General features: G+C 55.7%; 2 protein-coding genes across 2 annotated transcripts in view; one reads left to right on the forward strand and one right to left on the reverse strand.

The window, feature by feature from the left end:
- Positions 1-16,636, forward strand: part of Slc5a10 (solute carrier family 5 member 10) — a 69,060-nt gene that overhangs the window by 27,133 nt on the left and 25,291 nt on the right. The window contains exons 7-9 of the mRNA XM_048366805.1: positions 150-230; positions 1,492-1,697; positions 4,873-5,008. Coding sequence (XP_048222762.1) covers positions 150-230; positions 1,492-1,697; positions 4,873-5,008 — 423 coding nt within the window. The remainder of the gene's footprint in view (positions 1-149; positions 231-1,491; positions 1,698-4,872; positions 5,009-16,636) is intronic.
- Fam83g (family with sequence similarity 83 member G) overlaps positions 1,467-16,636 on the reverse strand; it is a 28,592-nt gene continuing 13,422 nt past the window's right edge. Inside the window, exons 2-5 of the mRNA XM_048366804.1 lie at positions 14,304-14,471; positions 7,711-7,835; positions 5,534-6,797; positions 1,467-2,150 (exon numbers count right to left, since the gene is read on the reverse strand). Coding sequence (XP_048222761.1) covers positions 1,779-2,150; positions 5,534-6,797; positions 7,711-7,835; positions 14,304-14,471 — 1,929 coding nt within the window. The 3' untranslated portion in view covers positions 1,467-1,778. The remainder of the gene's footprint in view (positions 2,151-5,533; positions 6,798-7,710; positions 7,836-14,303; positions 14,472-16,636) is intronic.

Below are 16,636 nucleotides of genomic sequence, written 5' to 3' on the forward strand. Positions count from 1 at the left end.
CTACAGCTCACAGCTTGCTCAGCTATGAAAGGGCAGGGGGCACACAACCAGGCGACAGTGGGCCAGCCAGGAACTCTGGAGGTTGTCCATTTCTCTCTCTCCTCTCCTGTGAAACTGAGCACTCTTTCCAGCAACCTTGCTCCCCACAGGAGGCCTGGCCACTGTGATCTACACAGATGCTCTGCAGACAGTCATCATGGTGGTGGGCGCAGTCATCCTGGCGATCAAAGGTGAGGGCTGGGGACTGTGGCCCATGGTGGGGGTGGAGCTGTCCCTGTCCCCTACAGGGCTCCTGAGGCAAAGCCAATAGACTGGCTTCCTTGGCTGATGGATGCTGTCTCCCTCCGGCCCACGCTGTTCTGGTGTCACCACAGCCTGGTGGAAGCTGACTCAGGAACATGGGGGTGGCCCTGCGCCCTGGCTCAGGGCTGGATGAGGTGTGGCTGGTGGCGGGTGTGGAGACACACAATTAGGAGACCACAGAACCACCCAGGCGTCATCTCAAATTGTTGGAAATCATGTACAAACTCCCAAGAGGTGATGCTGCCTCTGCCAGACAAAGGCCTGGGAGGAGAGGGAGTTAGGAGACTGGCCACACCAGTGTGGCAGCAGACCAGGAAGCTACTGGGCTGCCCTGAAAGGGAGCTTCCTCCCCCTGCAAGTACACAAGCACACCACAACCGACCCCTTGGAGATGAAGCCACTAGACAACCTGCCTAGACTCAGGGTCTGAGGCAATCTCTAATCCTTATGCAGCATTTGTTTGTTCACTCTGAGCCCAGGGCTGCCTTGGGCCCACAGTGCAGGAGCAGGGGCTCCCTCTTCCAGGTCCTGCTGGGTAGGAGACAGGAGCTTCCCTAGGTGTGCTCACTCCTCACACACCGGGGTCATTTCCCAGGATGTACTACAGATGTGGGACCCACAGCAGGCCAAGTCTGGGTGGGGAGGGAGTGACCCTAGGCTTCACAGAGGCACAGTCAGGCCAGGGCGTGGCCATGCACAGCCCTGACCTTGAGGTAGACAGCAACAGTCTGGGAACAGCTGGGCTCTGGAGCCCCACCTGCCCAGAGGGCTGTAAGGATGTGCAGGTGCCCCTGCCCTCTCTGGATCTCAGCCTCCCTGTGCCTACACTGGTGGGGGAGGGGGTTAACAGCACTGCCAGCCACTCTCGGCTCTAGTAAAATCACATCTTTGGAGCCCAAGTCCTAGAATGCCAAGAAAAATACTTTCACTACCTTGGAGGGACAGGACCCCTTGCCAAGCCCATGTGCAAAATGCTCATTTAATAGTCTTATTTTAAATACAATAAAATAATTATTCAAATTCATCTTTTTTTCAAAACCTCTATCCCACCTCACTTTCCCAAATGCCAGGGAAGGCGAGTAGGATCAGTCTCTAGTTGGATGCATCAACAGGCTATCTGGGAGATGAGGCAGTAGAAGCCAGGAAGTCAGGGCCACCCAACCACCAACGCGTCCCTATCCTATCCAGCTTTCAACCAGATTGGAGGTTATGGGCAGCTGGAGGCAGCATACGCCCGGGCCATCCCCTCCAGAATCATCGCCAACACCACCTGCCACCTGCCCCGTGCAGATGCCATGCACATGTTCCGGGACCCCTACACAGGGGACCTCCCGTGGACCGGGATGACCTTTGGCCTGACCATCATGGCCACCTGGTACTGGTGCACGGACCAGGTAAGTGCCAGTGTCTCCTGCCCACCCTACCACTCTGCCCTCCAGGATGGGGGCTTGGTGGGTCTGGCTCAGGCCCAGCTGCTAGGGGTCCTTGTGGTCCCGAGGGACCTGGGACCTCCGCTTAGAATCAGGTGGGACCCACTGGCTGCTGCCCGTCCTGGCCTTCAGATGCTTTGATTGAGACAGTTTGGAGTACGGGATTCCGAAGGGACTCCGATGCTCCTCGGGGGCCCTGCCGTCAGCCAGGATGCGGGTGTTTCGGGCTGGCCTTGGGCTCCCAAGATCTGGTAACACGCGGGGTGTGGAGCTACCCTTGGTCTGCCAGTGATGAGGGCCTGCTGTGGTCGGGCTTGCTTTCCTGGGAGAGGTGTGGGTGCCATCGGCAGCAGGGTGGTACTGGTGGGCCCCTGGGGTCCTCAAATGAGGGCCCCCGTGACGATGGAACTGTTGGTCCTGGGAGAGAAAAGGCAGAGTGAGAATTTCCCTGGGGCCACACAGCCAGACAGCTCCAGGTCTGACTCCTGGTGCTGCCACTCACCAGGGGGCTTAACCACATTGTGCTTCCATTTCCTCCTGTTTGGGGTCCATTCTCCCATTTGGGGTTGTAAGGAAAGTTCCTGCCTCCCTTCTTTGCTGGCAGGCCCCGACTCCCTAATTCCATAAAGAGGGTGGGTGTAGTTGGGGAAAGGCCTGAAAGGGGTACTGGAGCCATGTCTCGAGTGTCTGGTGATGGGGTGACTGGTAAGGTGTCTCCTCTCCATCCTGAGTCAGGGATATGATCTCAGACAAGCTGCTCTCCCTCTGCATTGCTGTAGTGTCCTAGGGAGCCTCCCGTGCCTAGAAGGCTGTGTGAGGCAGGTCCAATGAGCATCTGTTCCCCCAGCTCCAGCCCACTGGGTAGAGGGTCAAGTAGGCCACAGCTGCCACTGGAAAACAAATATGACCTTGTGCACACACCTCCTGGTGAGGCAGGCAGGGCTAGCTAGGTTCACAGACAAATTCCACGGCTGAGACAGACTCAATGCACCCACAAGCAAGTGTGACAGTTCCGGGTTTCCCAAACAGCAGGGGCTCCATTAGTGTCTACCTCACTGGGGTTAGAACCCTTCCTGGTTCTAACAGCAGGAAGTGACCTAGGCTGGTATTGGAGGTCCTGGGGGACCAGGCCTCAGTCTCCCCATCTGTTTTGTATTGCTCTCAAGCAGGGCCCCTCCCACCTCTGTGATCCCAGACCCCTGAGACTCCCAGGGGGTATGGACATTCCTGCAGGGCTGACCCTTGCACCCCAGCCAATTCTTGTTTCCTATCACATGGCATGACCTAGTCAGATGCCTCTGGGTAAAGCAAGTCTCATGAAGGCCATGTGAGCGAGCCCGCATGCTGGCCTCTGGGGTAGGGCTGCACTGGCCTTGCTGCACAGATAAGGAGAGGGGCCCAGAGAGGTCACCTAGGGAGACAGGGTCATCAGATACCAGCTATGTTCATAACAGGTCTCAGCCCAGCCTCCCAAGCCTCCTCCCCAGCAACCTTAACCTGGTCCTGCTCAAGCTTCCCTGGGCGCTTTCAGGACACCCTGGCGCTCCATTTCTGTGTGCTGGTATGACAAGGGCTTTTTGTCTTATGATTTTTACTCTGTGGGCTCATCCACATGAGCAGGTGACAACTTTGTAATGTGAAATGAAGCAGTATCCAGGGGGCAGAGCCCAGGCCTCAGCATCCTGTCTGGGAGTAAGAGTGAGCACAGACTGGAATGTCTCCTGGGGCCCTGCCAGCGGGGACAGCTTGGAGCCTTCTGTCCCCCCATGGATGGGCAGTGTGAGGCTGCATAGCTTCCTCTGTCCATCAGCAGGGGCCTTAGCCACAGCCGTGACCATCTTTCATGATCAGCCATGCCTGGCTGTGGCCCCACTCTAAGGGAAGCCTCAGATCCATTGAGAAAGGAAGCTGACATCTAGTAACGGCTGGGGGAGCCAGGCAGAGCTGGCCACCAGCCCCAGCGGCCTCACTGACTCCTTGGGCAATAACCTATTTACAGATGGGGAGGCAGTGGTTTAGGGAGGTAAAGCACTGGGCTTGGCAGGGAGAACAAGTTGCTGTTCTGGCAAGAGGACCATGGGGAAATAGTTTTCTGGCACCAAGGGGAGGAAGATGGTGGGCCTCGTGCCTCAGAGATCCTCTGAGCATCAGCCTCTTTGCCTAGGGTGACTTATGTCCCAGCACCAGCTGCATGAGCACGGGATGAAGTAACAGAGACAAATGTCCATCCATGGAAGAAGAGAGACATTCAGGGTTTAAGGGACATTTCTCTCCCACGACACCTGAGGCCCCAGGGCTTTGTTTCTTCCTGTGGTATTGAGGATACAACACAGTGGGAGTGAAAAGCCCAGGGCCTTGTACGTGCTAGGCAATAGTTCACCACTGGATTATACCCTGGACCTCTGCTTTTGATTTTTTATTTATAAGAAAATTCAAAACATGAGCCTAGGCGAATTTTCTTTGGTGTAGGCCACGTGGCTATTGTATGGGTTCTTGGTACACTGTATATTGTATATATGTCTACCGACCTAGGGAAGGGAAAGAAAAACAGGATGTAAGATATTACATGTACACACTGCCCTACTATGTAACTGTACCCTTTTTGCATAACACCTTGTCAAAAAAAACTTTTCTTTAATTAATAAATAAATTACAAAAAAAAAGAAAATTCAAAACATGAGAAGGGGAGACATTGTGGATATCATCAGTCCAAACTGTGGCTCCCTCCACCCCCTACCCTGCAGACCTGGAAACTGAGGCTATTAGGATTTCCTTAAAGCTCCCAGCCTCTCCCTATGAAACACAGCACCAACTTCTGCTCCCAGTACAGAACGAAATTCACTATCACTCTAGCGAGGGGCCAGGACAGGAATGTCCCTGATACCTTGGAGCTGGGGCAGATGTCAGGAGACCCACATCTTCTGTGTTATGGATGGAGATAATGAGATGGGGAACAAATAAACTTTGACAGAGCTCTCCTGGTGGGATGCTGTCAGATGCTGGGACTGTGATTGCTCATCTGGGGCAGCCTGGGGCCAATGGGACCACATTATGCCACTCCCTCAGGCCTATCAGGAGCAACCTGGATACAGGCGACCCCCAGGCCTGGGACTCACTCCCTCTCTCACCTGGCCTGCAGGTCATCGTGCAGCGGTCACTGTCTGCCCGGAACCTGAACCACGCCAAGGCAGGCTCCATCCTTGCCAGCTACCTCAAGATGCTACCCATGGGCCTGATGATTATGCCTGGCATGATCAGCCGTGCGCTCTTCCCAGGTAGGACAGGCTTTGCAGCTGAGGCAGGCTGCAAGGCACCTAGGCTTCTGAGGCTTCGTCCTCAGGAGCTGGGAACTGTTTGTGGCATATAAGGGGAGAGAAAGCTGTCACTATGGCCATAGAGGGATGGACACAAAAGTGGCTTGGTATAAGTTCTAAATAAGGACTTCTTTTGGCTGTGTGACCGCAAAGGTGCAGAGGAACACCTCAGTGCCTCCAATGTTCTCTTGTTTGCAAACAAGAGTCTGTGCCACCCCAGTAAGTTTCAAGGTCCTGTATTGGGCATTTGAGGCCTATGGAAGTGGAATTCCTACTTCTTCTGGTTGCTTTGTCAGGACTCTGGGACCAGAAGTCCTCAAGAAGGGAATGGCTGGCCAGGCACATGGCTCGAGGTCATCTCTCCCTACTGTACATCAGCCAGTCCATCTGTAACAAAAGGAGTCATCAAGCTGGGGACACAATGGTCCACAGATGTCAACTCTGGGCTCTATAGCTGTGAGTGGGGGCAGGGCTCCTGTGACCCACCTGAGCCTCACGGTGCACGGCACGATGGGCCTGCGTCCTTCTTGGTGCAGCCATCTCTTCTCTCTCCTGGCCCTGGGCCCACAGGGAGCCACTCAGAGGGCCACTGAAGGTTCCTCGTGTTATGTGGGGGGCACTCAGCTGTCGGCGGGGTGGCTGGCCTGGCCCATTGGCCATCTGCTCTGAGTGGCGCCTCCGGAGAGGGGTGGTCCTCTCTCTCACCTCGAAGTACTCATCTGACATGGAAGAGGCAATGGAAGGCCGCCGGGGACCAGGGCCTTGGCCAGAACTGCCTGAGAGGCTGTCCTGGTCACTGAGGGTCACATAATCATCATCATCTTCCTCTTCTTCCTCATCTAACCCATTGGGGAGTCTTGTCTCCAGGCTGTCAGTGCCATCTTGGGTCATAGACAGCTGCTGCTCAAGTGGTATGTGGCCTGGGCCCACTGTCCTGGGCAGCATGTCTGTCCCATTTGGGGGCATCTCCTCTCCTGGGGTTTCTGGGGTCCAGCCAACACCAGTGTCATCCTGGGCAAGTACGTCTGCCACAGGGACTGTCCGGGGCTTAGGTACAGGGGTTTGAGGCTCAGGGTCCCCATGGGAGAGGCCATTCTCAGCTGGGATCCCATCCTGGGTGTCCCTGGGTTCAGGGGCAGGGCGGGGCTCTGGGGGCAGGCGGCTCTCCTGGCTCTGCTTCCACAGCTGGTGCTGGGTACTGGCATGGGATGTGTCCCGGATCTTGATGCGGTTCATCTGATTGGGCTGGGGGTTCCAGATGTTGGGGTCAATGATGTTGATGTAGCCTAAGATGTCACTGCCAGGCTCTGGGTCTGGCTCCACCCATGTGGGCAGGTACTCAAACATGTTTGCCCTTTCCAGGTTGAGCAGTCCTGGGTGGATAGGTGGTAGCAGCTCAGGAAGGTCCCCTGGCCGCTCAGCCAGCACGGGGCCCCGCAGCCCAGGGGGTTTCTTGGTATCCTGATCCTCAGAGGAAGTCTTAGCAATCTCGTCAACACTCTTGGCCTTGACCAGTGCGTACTTTGGGTTGACAAGCTTCTTGGCCACAGTGACGGTGGGTGCCAGGGGGACCACAGAGGGTAGCACAATGGGCTCTGGCTCTGGTTCTTTCTCCATGGGGATATCCTTGAGGCTGACGCCCTGTGACATGAGGTACAGCTCCTGGAACTGCCGGTCAAACATCTCCACCACCTGACCAGACAGCACGGAGATTACATTCCTGTCTGTCCTCGCAGCCGACCATGTGAAGCTGTAACACAGAGACAGGGGCAGTGTGAGTCAGGTGCACAGCATCTACTACCTCCCTTGGGCCTAAGTCCCCTGCTCTAGTGAGTCCTCCCAGTCCCTGCTGCAGAAGCCCACAGAGCCCACCACGTACCCTGGCGGTGTTCCATCACACTATACCTACAGAGCCCTAAGATTGAGATGTAGCAGGCTGATGGGCAGAGGGATTCAGTAAGACCAGAGTCTGAGAGTCCAAACCCTCCAGAATACTATACTCCCTCAGGCTGTTCCGGCTTCAAGAAGCCCAGTAACATCCCTCTGTGACAGCAGCCTTGGGCACCGGGCATTGCCCGGCATAAAGTGCCATCACAGCAGTCTTAGCCCTCTCCTGAGGGGCCTTGGGTGATGGGACCTGCAGAGCTGGAGCTATCCTTGACGGTTGTGGTCAGGGTGACTTCCCTGTGGGCTTGAGGGGGGGCACAGCTGACCTGGCCCACTCCACTTCAGCCAGTGTCATGGAGGGCTGAGAATGAGTCTGCTAAGATAAAAACCTCCCCCTGGGGCTGGGAATATGGCCTAGTGGCAAGAGTGCTTGCCTCCTACACATGAACCTCTCGGTTCGATTCCCCAGCACCACATATATGGAAAACGGCCAGAAGGGGCGCTATGGCTCAGGTGGCAGAGTGCTAGCCTTGAGCGGGAAGAAGCTAGGGAAGGTGCTCAGGCCCTGAGTCCAAGGCCCAGGACTGGCCAAAAAAAAAAACAAAAATTTCCCCCCCACCCCCGCCTACTTCTAGAGACAGACCCAGCTTCCCCTCCCCCCAGCAGTGTGGGGACCAAGAACCTGGAATAACCATATAATCACCCATCAGATAAAGGGCAGGAAGCAGCTGGGAGACAGAGAGAGGCACCTCTTCCCCAAGCCCCAGGAGAATCACCTGTAGGAGCCACACACTGCCCGGTCTCCATCCACGAACATGAACTTTTGGGCCAGGGCGCCCTTGAACTTGGTGGCCGACCTCGTGAAGAATTCAGTTCCCCCACTGCTGCGTACTCTGAGATTCTGTGTTGGGAATGGGGAGGCAGGATTAGACTCCACAGCAATTGAATGCATGGGGTTGGAGCAGCTTTCTGGGACCTAGGGAAAACTTGGAGGAATAGGGACAAGGAAGGGGCTTCAGAGGCCTGGAGAAAGGGGCTGAGTATCTGGGGTTTGGGTGAGGCCTTCATGATGAGCAGGCCTCTGATTCTTTTGGCCTGCGATTGGTCAGGAGTTTCAGTGTGAACATAGCCCTAGGGACTCATGCCTGCCCGGGACAGAAAGTCCCTCAAAGAGCATCCTGAGCAGTCAGCGTGACAGCTCTGTGACAGCAGCTCAGCTCAGGCCTCAACAGCGGCATGTTCTTTGTTGGACCTAGCTGTGATGTACAGTACAGTGACTTAACCCATCTAACTCCAGCTCATTAACTCCCACGTGTTCACTTGCTTACTGACCCCCCACTGAGGCCCCCAGTGGCAGACACAGAAATGACAGTGCCCAGGATCCTTAGGGTGGAGGCCAGAGAGGAGGCAGATGTATAAACACCATCAGGAAATACCCAGGACCACGAAGGAGGAACCCAGGAGGCTCTCAGGAAAGGACAGATGACACTAGTGAGGGTGGGAGGAGGGCTACAAAAGCCTGTCAGGAAGAGCAGGAGTTGAAGACAGGACATCCTGAGGAGCAGCGGGTGAGGGAACCAGCCCAGCGGGCTGGGCCTGAAGCTGATGAAAGACCCTGCACCTGCTTAGGGCCAAGGCGAACCCAGGGCAGCAGGAGATTGCGACATCCAGGGCAGAGTGCAGGGTGGATCTGCACAGCTGGACCACCTCTGACATGGGGGCCCATGGGGAGGATTCATAAAATGCCTGAGGAACCTGGAGGTGAAGAACGGTGGGCCATCTGCCTGCCCCTCTGCCCCTCTAGCTGGGGCAGACCCAGGGCAGTATCGACAAAAGGCTGCAGAGGGTAGCCTCAGGGTGGGTAACCAAGAGATGCCCACCCAGCCACCCACCCAAGTGTGGAGTAAACAATCGCCTTGTTGTTAGGCCCAGCCCAGAAGGCAGATAAGCCTTGTTCCCAGGGCTAGCTCTCTGGCCCGCCCGGAAGACTCCAGTCTGCACACAGCCAACTCAGCAGGAAGCTGGCCCTGGCCCAGGACAATTAACACTTGTAACTTTGTACCTAGCATGGAGCATGCTTGCTGGGGACCAGAGGTCACAAAAAAGATCTTGTTGCATGTGCCCAACCACAGCCCAGCTCTTCAGCAGTTTCCTGTGGTCTCCTGGTGCATGCCTATGTGGTGGGGTCATCTACACTGCCTCCTGTCCACCCCAAACCTTGTTCTGACAAAGTGCTCAGAATATGACCACTTACATCTCAGCATGTGAGGCAAGCCTTGGCTGCTACTGACCTGCTGTGGAACGCTAAGCAAGCCCCTGAGCACTCTGGGCTTACGTTTTCCTGTCTGTACTCTGGGGCTTGGCCCTGAATCTGAAGGCTCATCTAACACCGGGGCTCAGCAGCAGGTGGGAGCTTGCACCCAGCCCCCACCCTCTGCCTCCTGGGCTGTCCCTGGCCTGTCCCTGTGTGGCCCTGCCCCACAGGCCTGGCTGGGATGAGGTAATGTCTCAGGTGTCTAGGCTCATGTGAGACAAGGTAGAGAATCCTACAAAGCTGCATTGTCTAAGGACCTGAGGACATCCCCAGCAGGGGATGAGCAGAAGGGTGGAGGGACACTGGGCTGGCCCAAGTGGGTACACTGGGAAAGCCCCTGGACCCTCTTCAGCCTCCAAAGGGCAAGGGTAAGCCAGAGCAGGATGAGGGGGCACCAGGGCTGGGGTGAGCTGCAGCACCCTTAGGCCTCAGAGCCATTGATGCTCCTAAGACTCTGTGATGCCACTGAGGCCAAGGGACACCATCCAGGCTTCTCCGTGCCTCAGTTTCACACCCGTCAAACAAGTCCACTCACCTGGACTACAGGCTGCCTAGTTTGGTACAGGAGTGATCTCAGTGGGGACCTATGAACTGTAGGTGGCATATAGGATCGTGACGGCATAGTATGGCAGGGACTGACATTGAGGACTCAGAAACACCAGAAATGAGTGAGCCAGGTGTGGTGGCTCACATCTGTAATCCTAGCTGCTTTGCAGGTGGCTTGAGGATCTATAGTTCAAGGCCAGCTAAGAGATCTCATGGAAATGGGGATGTAATATGATGGGAAGCCTAAAATAGATGGGTCACAGCTTAGGCACAGCCTGGAAGGAAGCAAGCCCAATCTCAAAATTAACCAGTGCAAAAAAGGGCTGGAGACATGGCTTAGCAGTATAGCACCTGACTAGCAAGCATGGGGCTCTGAGTTCAAAACCCCAATACCTTCAAAACAACAATAAAATATACCTGGGATGGGATGGACCTCTAAGGGAAGCCAGAACTCTCAGCCATATGTGGTGGAGGACTAGGTGGGCTTGGGGACAGCAATTATTTGCCTGTGGCTTTTCAATGGGCCAGGAGCAGCCCAGACTCAGGGATAGTGAATGGTGTTCACTAGCTGGCCTCTCCTGAGCCAGGGACCAGTAGGAGGCCCAAAGATGCAGCCCAACCAGGCCTGAGCTGGGAATGGTGAGACAGGGAATGGAGCCTGGTGTGAGAGGGAGCCTGTGTTCATGTGCTGCTGGCCTCTGGTTGGCCTGGGCTCTGTTCTGAGGACCTGTTCCTCTCTTTATAAAGTATGTGTGTATTGTCAACATTCCTCCAGTTGTCATACTAGGGCAGAAAGTCCTTTGTAAGCCACCTTCATGTGACTGGGTGGGGGTGGGGCCAGGCTGACCCAGCCCAGCTCTAGGCCCTAGACAGTGCGCTCTCGCCTGGCTCTTCCTGGGAGCCAGGCTGCACAACACTGACGCTGTGGCCTCTACTCACCAGATAACACTCGAGCTCTGATTCGTGACAATTAAATATTTCTTGGGTGGGGCGTGGTGACCAACTAGTTGGGAGGTGAATGTAGGAGGATTTCAGTCTCGGGCCACACCATGCAAAAGCATGAGACTCTATCTGAAAAAATAACTAAAGCAAAAGCAGTAGGACATCTGCCTAGCAAGTGCAAGGCCTCAAGTTCAAACCTTAGTATCTCCCCACCCTCACATACACACATTTCTGGACATCACCCTCAGTAGGGTGAGCCTCCCTCACCCAGCGTTAAAGTGCCCATCCCATACCCTGGGTCCATCAGAGACCCAGCTTCTCTCAGAGAAAGCAGGCCACACCTATCTGGGGAGGAGAGGGAGTTGAGGCCCAGCCCCCCTCCCACACTATCCTGTGTCCCCAGCCAGGGCCTCATCAGATGCAGCTCTGGGCCTCGCCATCTCTCCCACGGCCCAGGAGAACCAGGGCTTGGGCAGCAGCTAAGCAACACATCCTCATCCGAGACTTCCCCAAGGAGGCCAGTTGCTTTTCTTTGTTCATTAGAAATGGGATCAACAGGCCCAGGTGGCTGCTGGTTTTTCCAGTTGGGCTGCACAGGCTCAGAATGGCTGCACAGGTTCATTTCCCACAGTTCCTGTTTTGGGGGAACCATGAGTTTTAGCCCCTGGCCTAGCTCCCACTGGTCTGGGGTATCCCTTAGCACCAGGATAAGTGCCAAATGTGTCCTAGTCATTGGCCTAGTCCTGTGATCCTTGTAGACAATGAGGCAAAAGATCTGGGAGTTCTTTCCAAGGACAGTTCCGCATTTGTAATACAGGGTTCGCCCTTTACTCCTGCCTGCAGTATCAGGGCACCTGAGAGAGCAGGCCAGGACAGCTGAGAGCCCATAATGGGGCAGAGAGGCTGGCAGTACCAGAGCTAGGGAAGAGGGGAGAAACAAAGGTGGTCCCAAGCTCAGAGGCAAACAAAGCCCTTTGGTAGACCAGACCCAGGGCCTGTCCAGAGGGGCCCGGACCACACAGGACAGGAGCTCAGTCCTAAGTGCCCCCCTCATGCCTCCTTTGCTCTGCATCATAGCACTGATGCATAGATGATGGTGGGCATGTTTTCAGACAGGCAATGGAGAGAGGCTCAGAAAGATGACTACCCAAGGTGACCAAGCACTGGCAGTCAGGGCTCAGTCCTGGCTCTTAGTGTCTCCTCAGACTGTCACCTGACATCCCTGCAGTCACAAACATGATCCCACCAGGTACAGGCTGTACCCTGGGCCCAGGTTTTCAGGGGGCAGGTCACTGCAGGGCTGGGTGGAGGGCAGGTTCGGATTACTGCATAGGAAGTACTCCCCAGACAGGCCCAGGCCCAGCCAGCCGGCGGGAAGGGAGGTTAGCCAGGTAGGCAAGCAGGCAGGCCTTCCATGGAGTGACACCTGCCAGGCTATGCCTCTGGCCACTTTCCCAGGGCCATGGAGGGGGCTAGCACAGAGGTGAGAATGAAGAAGCCTGTGTTACACTTTCCCAGGCAGCTGTGTGGTTCCTGGGCACATCAACTTCCCAGAGAGGGAGGCAGCCAAGTGGGGCAGGCTGGGACATGGTCCATAGGGCAGGCTGCATCCTCTCTACCTTGATGGTCATGGGTCAGCTGAAGGGCTGGGGGTCGGAGCAGGCCTCACACCCAGGCCCCTGCCCTGCCCTTGCCCCAAGCCTGGGGTTAAGAACAGATTGTTAGTAGCAGCAGAACTGTGCTAGGCACATAGACAGCCCTATCAACCACTGTTCTTTCATTTCATCCCCAAGCAGCCCTAGGAGCCAGGGTTCTTGCCATGAGGCCCTGGAGGCCCAGAGAGGGGCACCCACGTGCCCAATCCCACAGAAAGTCACAGAGCCCAGAGGGACAGTATCCGGATATTGTGCAGACCCGGGATCTCTGCTGTCCCCACTGGAGCCCACTTCTCCCTGTTGGCTGTTAGGTTTACCCCTCAACGTAGCACCATATTTCATGACCTCCCTCAGTTGCCTCATGTGTCTTATGGGAACCCATCCTCTGGCTTGGGGGCTCCTCTGAAGCCATGGGCAGGGAGCCTGATATGGACCTAATTGTACCCCACACACCTCCAACTTCCCTGAGATTCAAAAAACCCAGGCAGGGGGTGGGGGGCTGCTCTGCTGAGAAGGAGCAGTGGGCACCTAGTGGGGACTGTGGCCTCTTGTGGAACCCCTAGGTTAGGACACCCCTAACCCCACAGGCTTAAGCCCTTTGTCTGCATCTCACACTGGGGGACAAGTGTGCTGAGACATAACACACATAAAGCACCCACTGGGCATACAGCAAGTAAGTACACAAGGCCTGCAGCTGCCTGCAGAACAGTCACATTCCAAAAGTCACTTTTTCTATGCTGTGTCTACCCAGCATGAGCTTTCTGCCACCAGAGCCAATTCCAGGTGCTAATTACCTGGTGGCAGGGAGGCATAGAGTCAACTCCCCAGGGAGACCACATGAAAATAAATGTCTCGGAAATGAGAGCGCTCAGCAGAGAACTTATACCCACTTGAAAGGAGTTGGCTGGGGGAGGTGTTAACAAATTACAGGCATGGAGCCCAGGCCTCATTAACGAGCCCAGCATCTGTCCATTGCCCCCCCTTCTAGGACCTGCAGGCCTGGGAACTTAAGACTTGACAAAGGCTCTTGCTGAGCCTGAGGAGCCTGGGGTTGGCCCTGCCACTCCCTCGTCTCTAACTTACAGGTAGTGATACAACCCCCATACCACTTGGGTTGTGAGGAGGACTAAATAAGCCAAGTCATGGCCCACTCTACTGAAGCATTAGCCATATGGCTCTGTTTTCAGGCAAGTTCTGCATACAACAGGTGCCAAGCAAGGGCTGGGTAGGAGAGGGGTCTCCTCTACCCCAAGCAAGGCAGCGGCAAGGGCCAGTGTGTCCGAGTGGAAGAACCCGGCTGCACCAACTCATCTGCTCTCCTGGAAACCAATGAGACCCTAGAGCCCAGAGTGGGGAGGTGACAAGCTGAAAGACGCACAGCAAAGCAGTGCTGAGAACCCAGGCCACCCCGAGTCCCATACGCTGCCTTCCCTATCCTCTGTCCTACTGGATTTCAAGGCCGCTTCAACTCTGACCTTGGCCTGAGCCTGATCCTTGACCCAGCAGGTGGACATCATAAGGAGATATGTGAGTCTAACCCAAGAAAGACTTCCTGATGAGCATGAGCTGCCAAAGAGCAGCAAGCATGCACCTGCCACCAGAGGTATGCACGCAACCAGGTTACCTGTGTGGCACGGGTGCTTTGAAACAACATGTACCTGGCTCGAGCTCCCGCACCTGGTCAGAAGGCAGTTAATCAGCATTTATCTTATCTGCCTATGAGGTGGTGAGTGTCCTGTCCCTCAGGGCATTCAAGCTATGAGACCACTTGGCAAGATGCTCCAGGATCCCTGAACTCTTGTGTACCCAGTACAGGGATCTGTGCACAACAGGCAAGTACTCAAGAATATTTGTTGATGGACTATATGATCCTTGCCCTCTGGCCACCCGGTTAGGCAGGGAGCCGGCTCACCTTGAGGTGTCCAAGGTGCATGCAAGCCCGCTCACACATATGTAGGAAGTACTTGACGTTGCTCTCGTCCACGATGATGTACACAGCCACTTTTCTCTTGAAGCCGGCATCAAGCAGGTCCTTGAAGATGTCCACGTCGGTGAACATGTCCATGACCACAGCTATCACCTAAGAGCAGAGAGCAACCAGGCTATCAGCCAGAGCAGCAGAGGGGGACAGAAGCCCTCCCAGTCACCTCTGTCAAGGAGTCCCAGTACACTACCTGGCCCTCAGCACCTCAGGACTGGGGTCTCTCTGGGCCTGCTGTTCTAGGGCCAGCACTGGACAAAAGGCATGTACAAGGGGGAGCGAAGGTCCTCCAGGCAGCCTGGGAAGACTGTCCTCCAAGGTCTGTTGCTGACCCTACAGTGGCTTAGCCTGCCACCAGCTCTTCCTTCCTTGCCTGTGCTGTGACACAGGAGGGTTCACCCAGGACTCGGCCCAGGCATCCTGCTGCCCCACTCTTGGGTCACCTTCCTCAGCCAGGTCTGGCTATGCACTGCAATGTCTAAGTACTTAGCAATGCTGAGACAGATCTCGTTTGTCTCAGCATCAAGAAGGGTAAGGGCTGGCATGGCCATTCACCAGGGCCTCCTGGGTCCCTGGGCTGCAGTGCACTTGGGCAGGCCTCCTTTGTAGCTACTGCTTCTGTCTGGTCTGGATAGAGCCTATTCCAGCATGTGTGTGCTGACATCACCTGTCCCTACCACACAGGTGACCCCCCCCCCCTCACCAGGACCTGGATCTGAGTGAAGCCCTGGAGGTCTAAGTGCAATCACTGACCCTACTCTATCCCAGCCCATCACTAGCCCCAACTTCCCTAGCTTGGCAGAGGGTTGAGGAGTAAAGGCCCAGGGCAGAATAAGTATGGACCAGCACCAGGTAAGGCCCGGCTCCAGGAAGCACAGGCTGGTGCCCATCACAGCGACCTGGCACTGCTGAACCAACCCCAGCACTCCAAGCTGCCACCCCTGCCCTTCACAGCTGGTCCCAGTGCCCCTGAGACTGAAAATAGAAACCTGACAGAGACCAGCCCCAGGCCACATAGAGAGCTAACGACAGCCAGGCTGGAACCTACCCAGGCCAGAGAGCAGAGCTCACTGCCACACCCTGCTATGATGCCTGGAAGTGCCCTCCTCTGGGATCTGTGCTTATGAGGTGACAAGGGCTACCTGGAGCCTACTGGGGATGTGCCTGCACACCCACAGTACGCTCACCAGGCTGGCCCCTGCAGGCCCATCTGGGCTCCTCCCAAGCCTTAGGCTCCTGCTGATGCCTGCTGCTCATCTGGCATCAAGACCCAAACTCCTGCACAGAAAAGCATGAGGCTTGCCCTGCCATGGACTTGCTGTGTAACATAGTCCTGAGCAAAACCCTTAACCTCTCTGGGCCATCTTCTCATCACTACTACAGGCTACTACTACTCTCAGCGGGTGCACTCAGGTACAGCAATGCTTGTTGAAAGACTCCGAGCTGAAGGAGGGTTTTGAAGAGGGGATGCTCGTGTGCTGCCTTTTCCCATCACGTACCTGGCACACAACTGTTTGCGCTAAGTCCTCTCAGCCCCTACCCCATCCTCTTGCAAGCACCATGGTGGTGAGATCCCAGCACACACCTGGGCAAGCAGGCTTGGTGAGATCCTGGGGCTTGCTGGAGGTCCTGTGGCAAGCAGGGGCAAGGCCTGGCCAGCTAGAGCTGCTTTCCAGCCCTGTGTTTTGGATGAGTTTTTGGCTAGAGCTGCTTTCCAGCCCTGTGTTTTGGATGAGTTTTTGGCTAGAGCTGCTTTCCAGCCCTGTGTTTTGGATGAGTTTTTGGCTAGAGCTGCTCTCCAGCCCTGTGTTTTGGATGAGTTTTTGGCTAGAGCTGCTCTCCAGCCCTGTGTTTTGGATGAGTCTTTGGGGTCTGGCAGGTGTTGGTCTGCCCTGAGTGAAGGTGTAGGGCACAACTGGACTTTGTGTCCTCTGAGGGGATGGTCATTCACTGTCTTTGAGCCTCTTAGGGGCTGTGTGGGGGCAAGGGGTACAGAGTGGATGTGAGGCTGGGTTGGCAGGGCAAGTCAAAGGGAAGATGGTATGGGGTAAGGGAGTATTCTTCCCCCCAATCTCCAAGTATCCTGAAGCTAGACAGCTCTCAAGAGAGTGAGCACCTCAACCCAGGAGGTGTTTAAACCAAGGCCAGAGACTGCACGACAAGGTAGAAAGCAGGACAAAGAGACACGGGCCAGCTGTTGGGGGCTCCCAGTAACCTTGGACCCCATACCAGCTGAGTGGGATGGATGGCTATGGTGGCAGCAA

This window comes from Perognathus longimembris, chromosome 17 (assembly GCF_023159225.1).
Source record: "Perognathus longimembris pacificus isolate PPM17 chromosome 17, ASM2315922v1, whole genome shotgun sequence".
Lineage (NCBI taxonomy): Eukaryota > Metazoa > Chordata > Mammalia > Rodentia > Heteromyidae > Perognathus > Perognathus longimembris.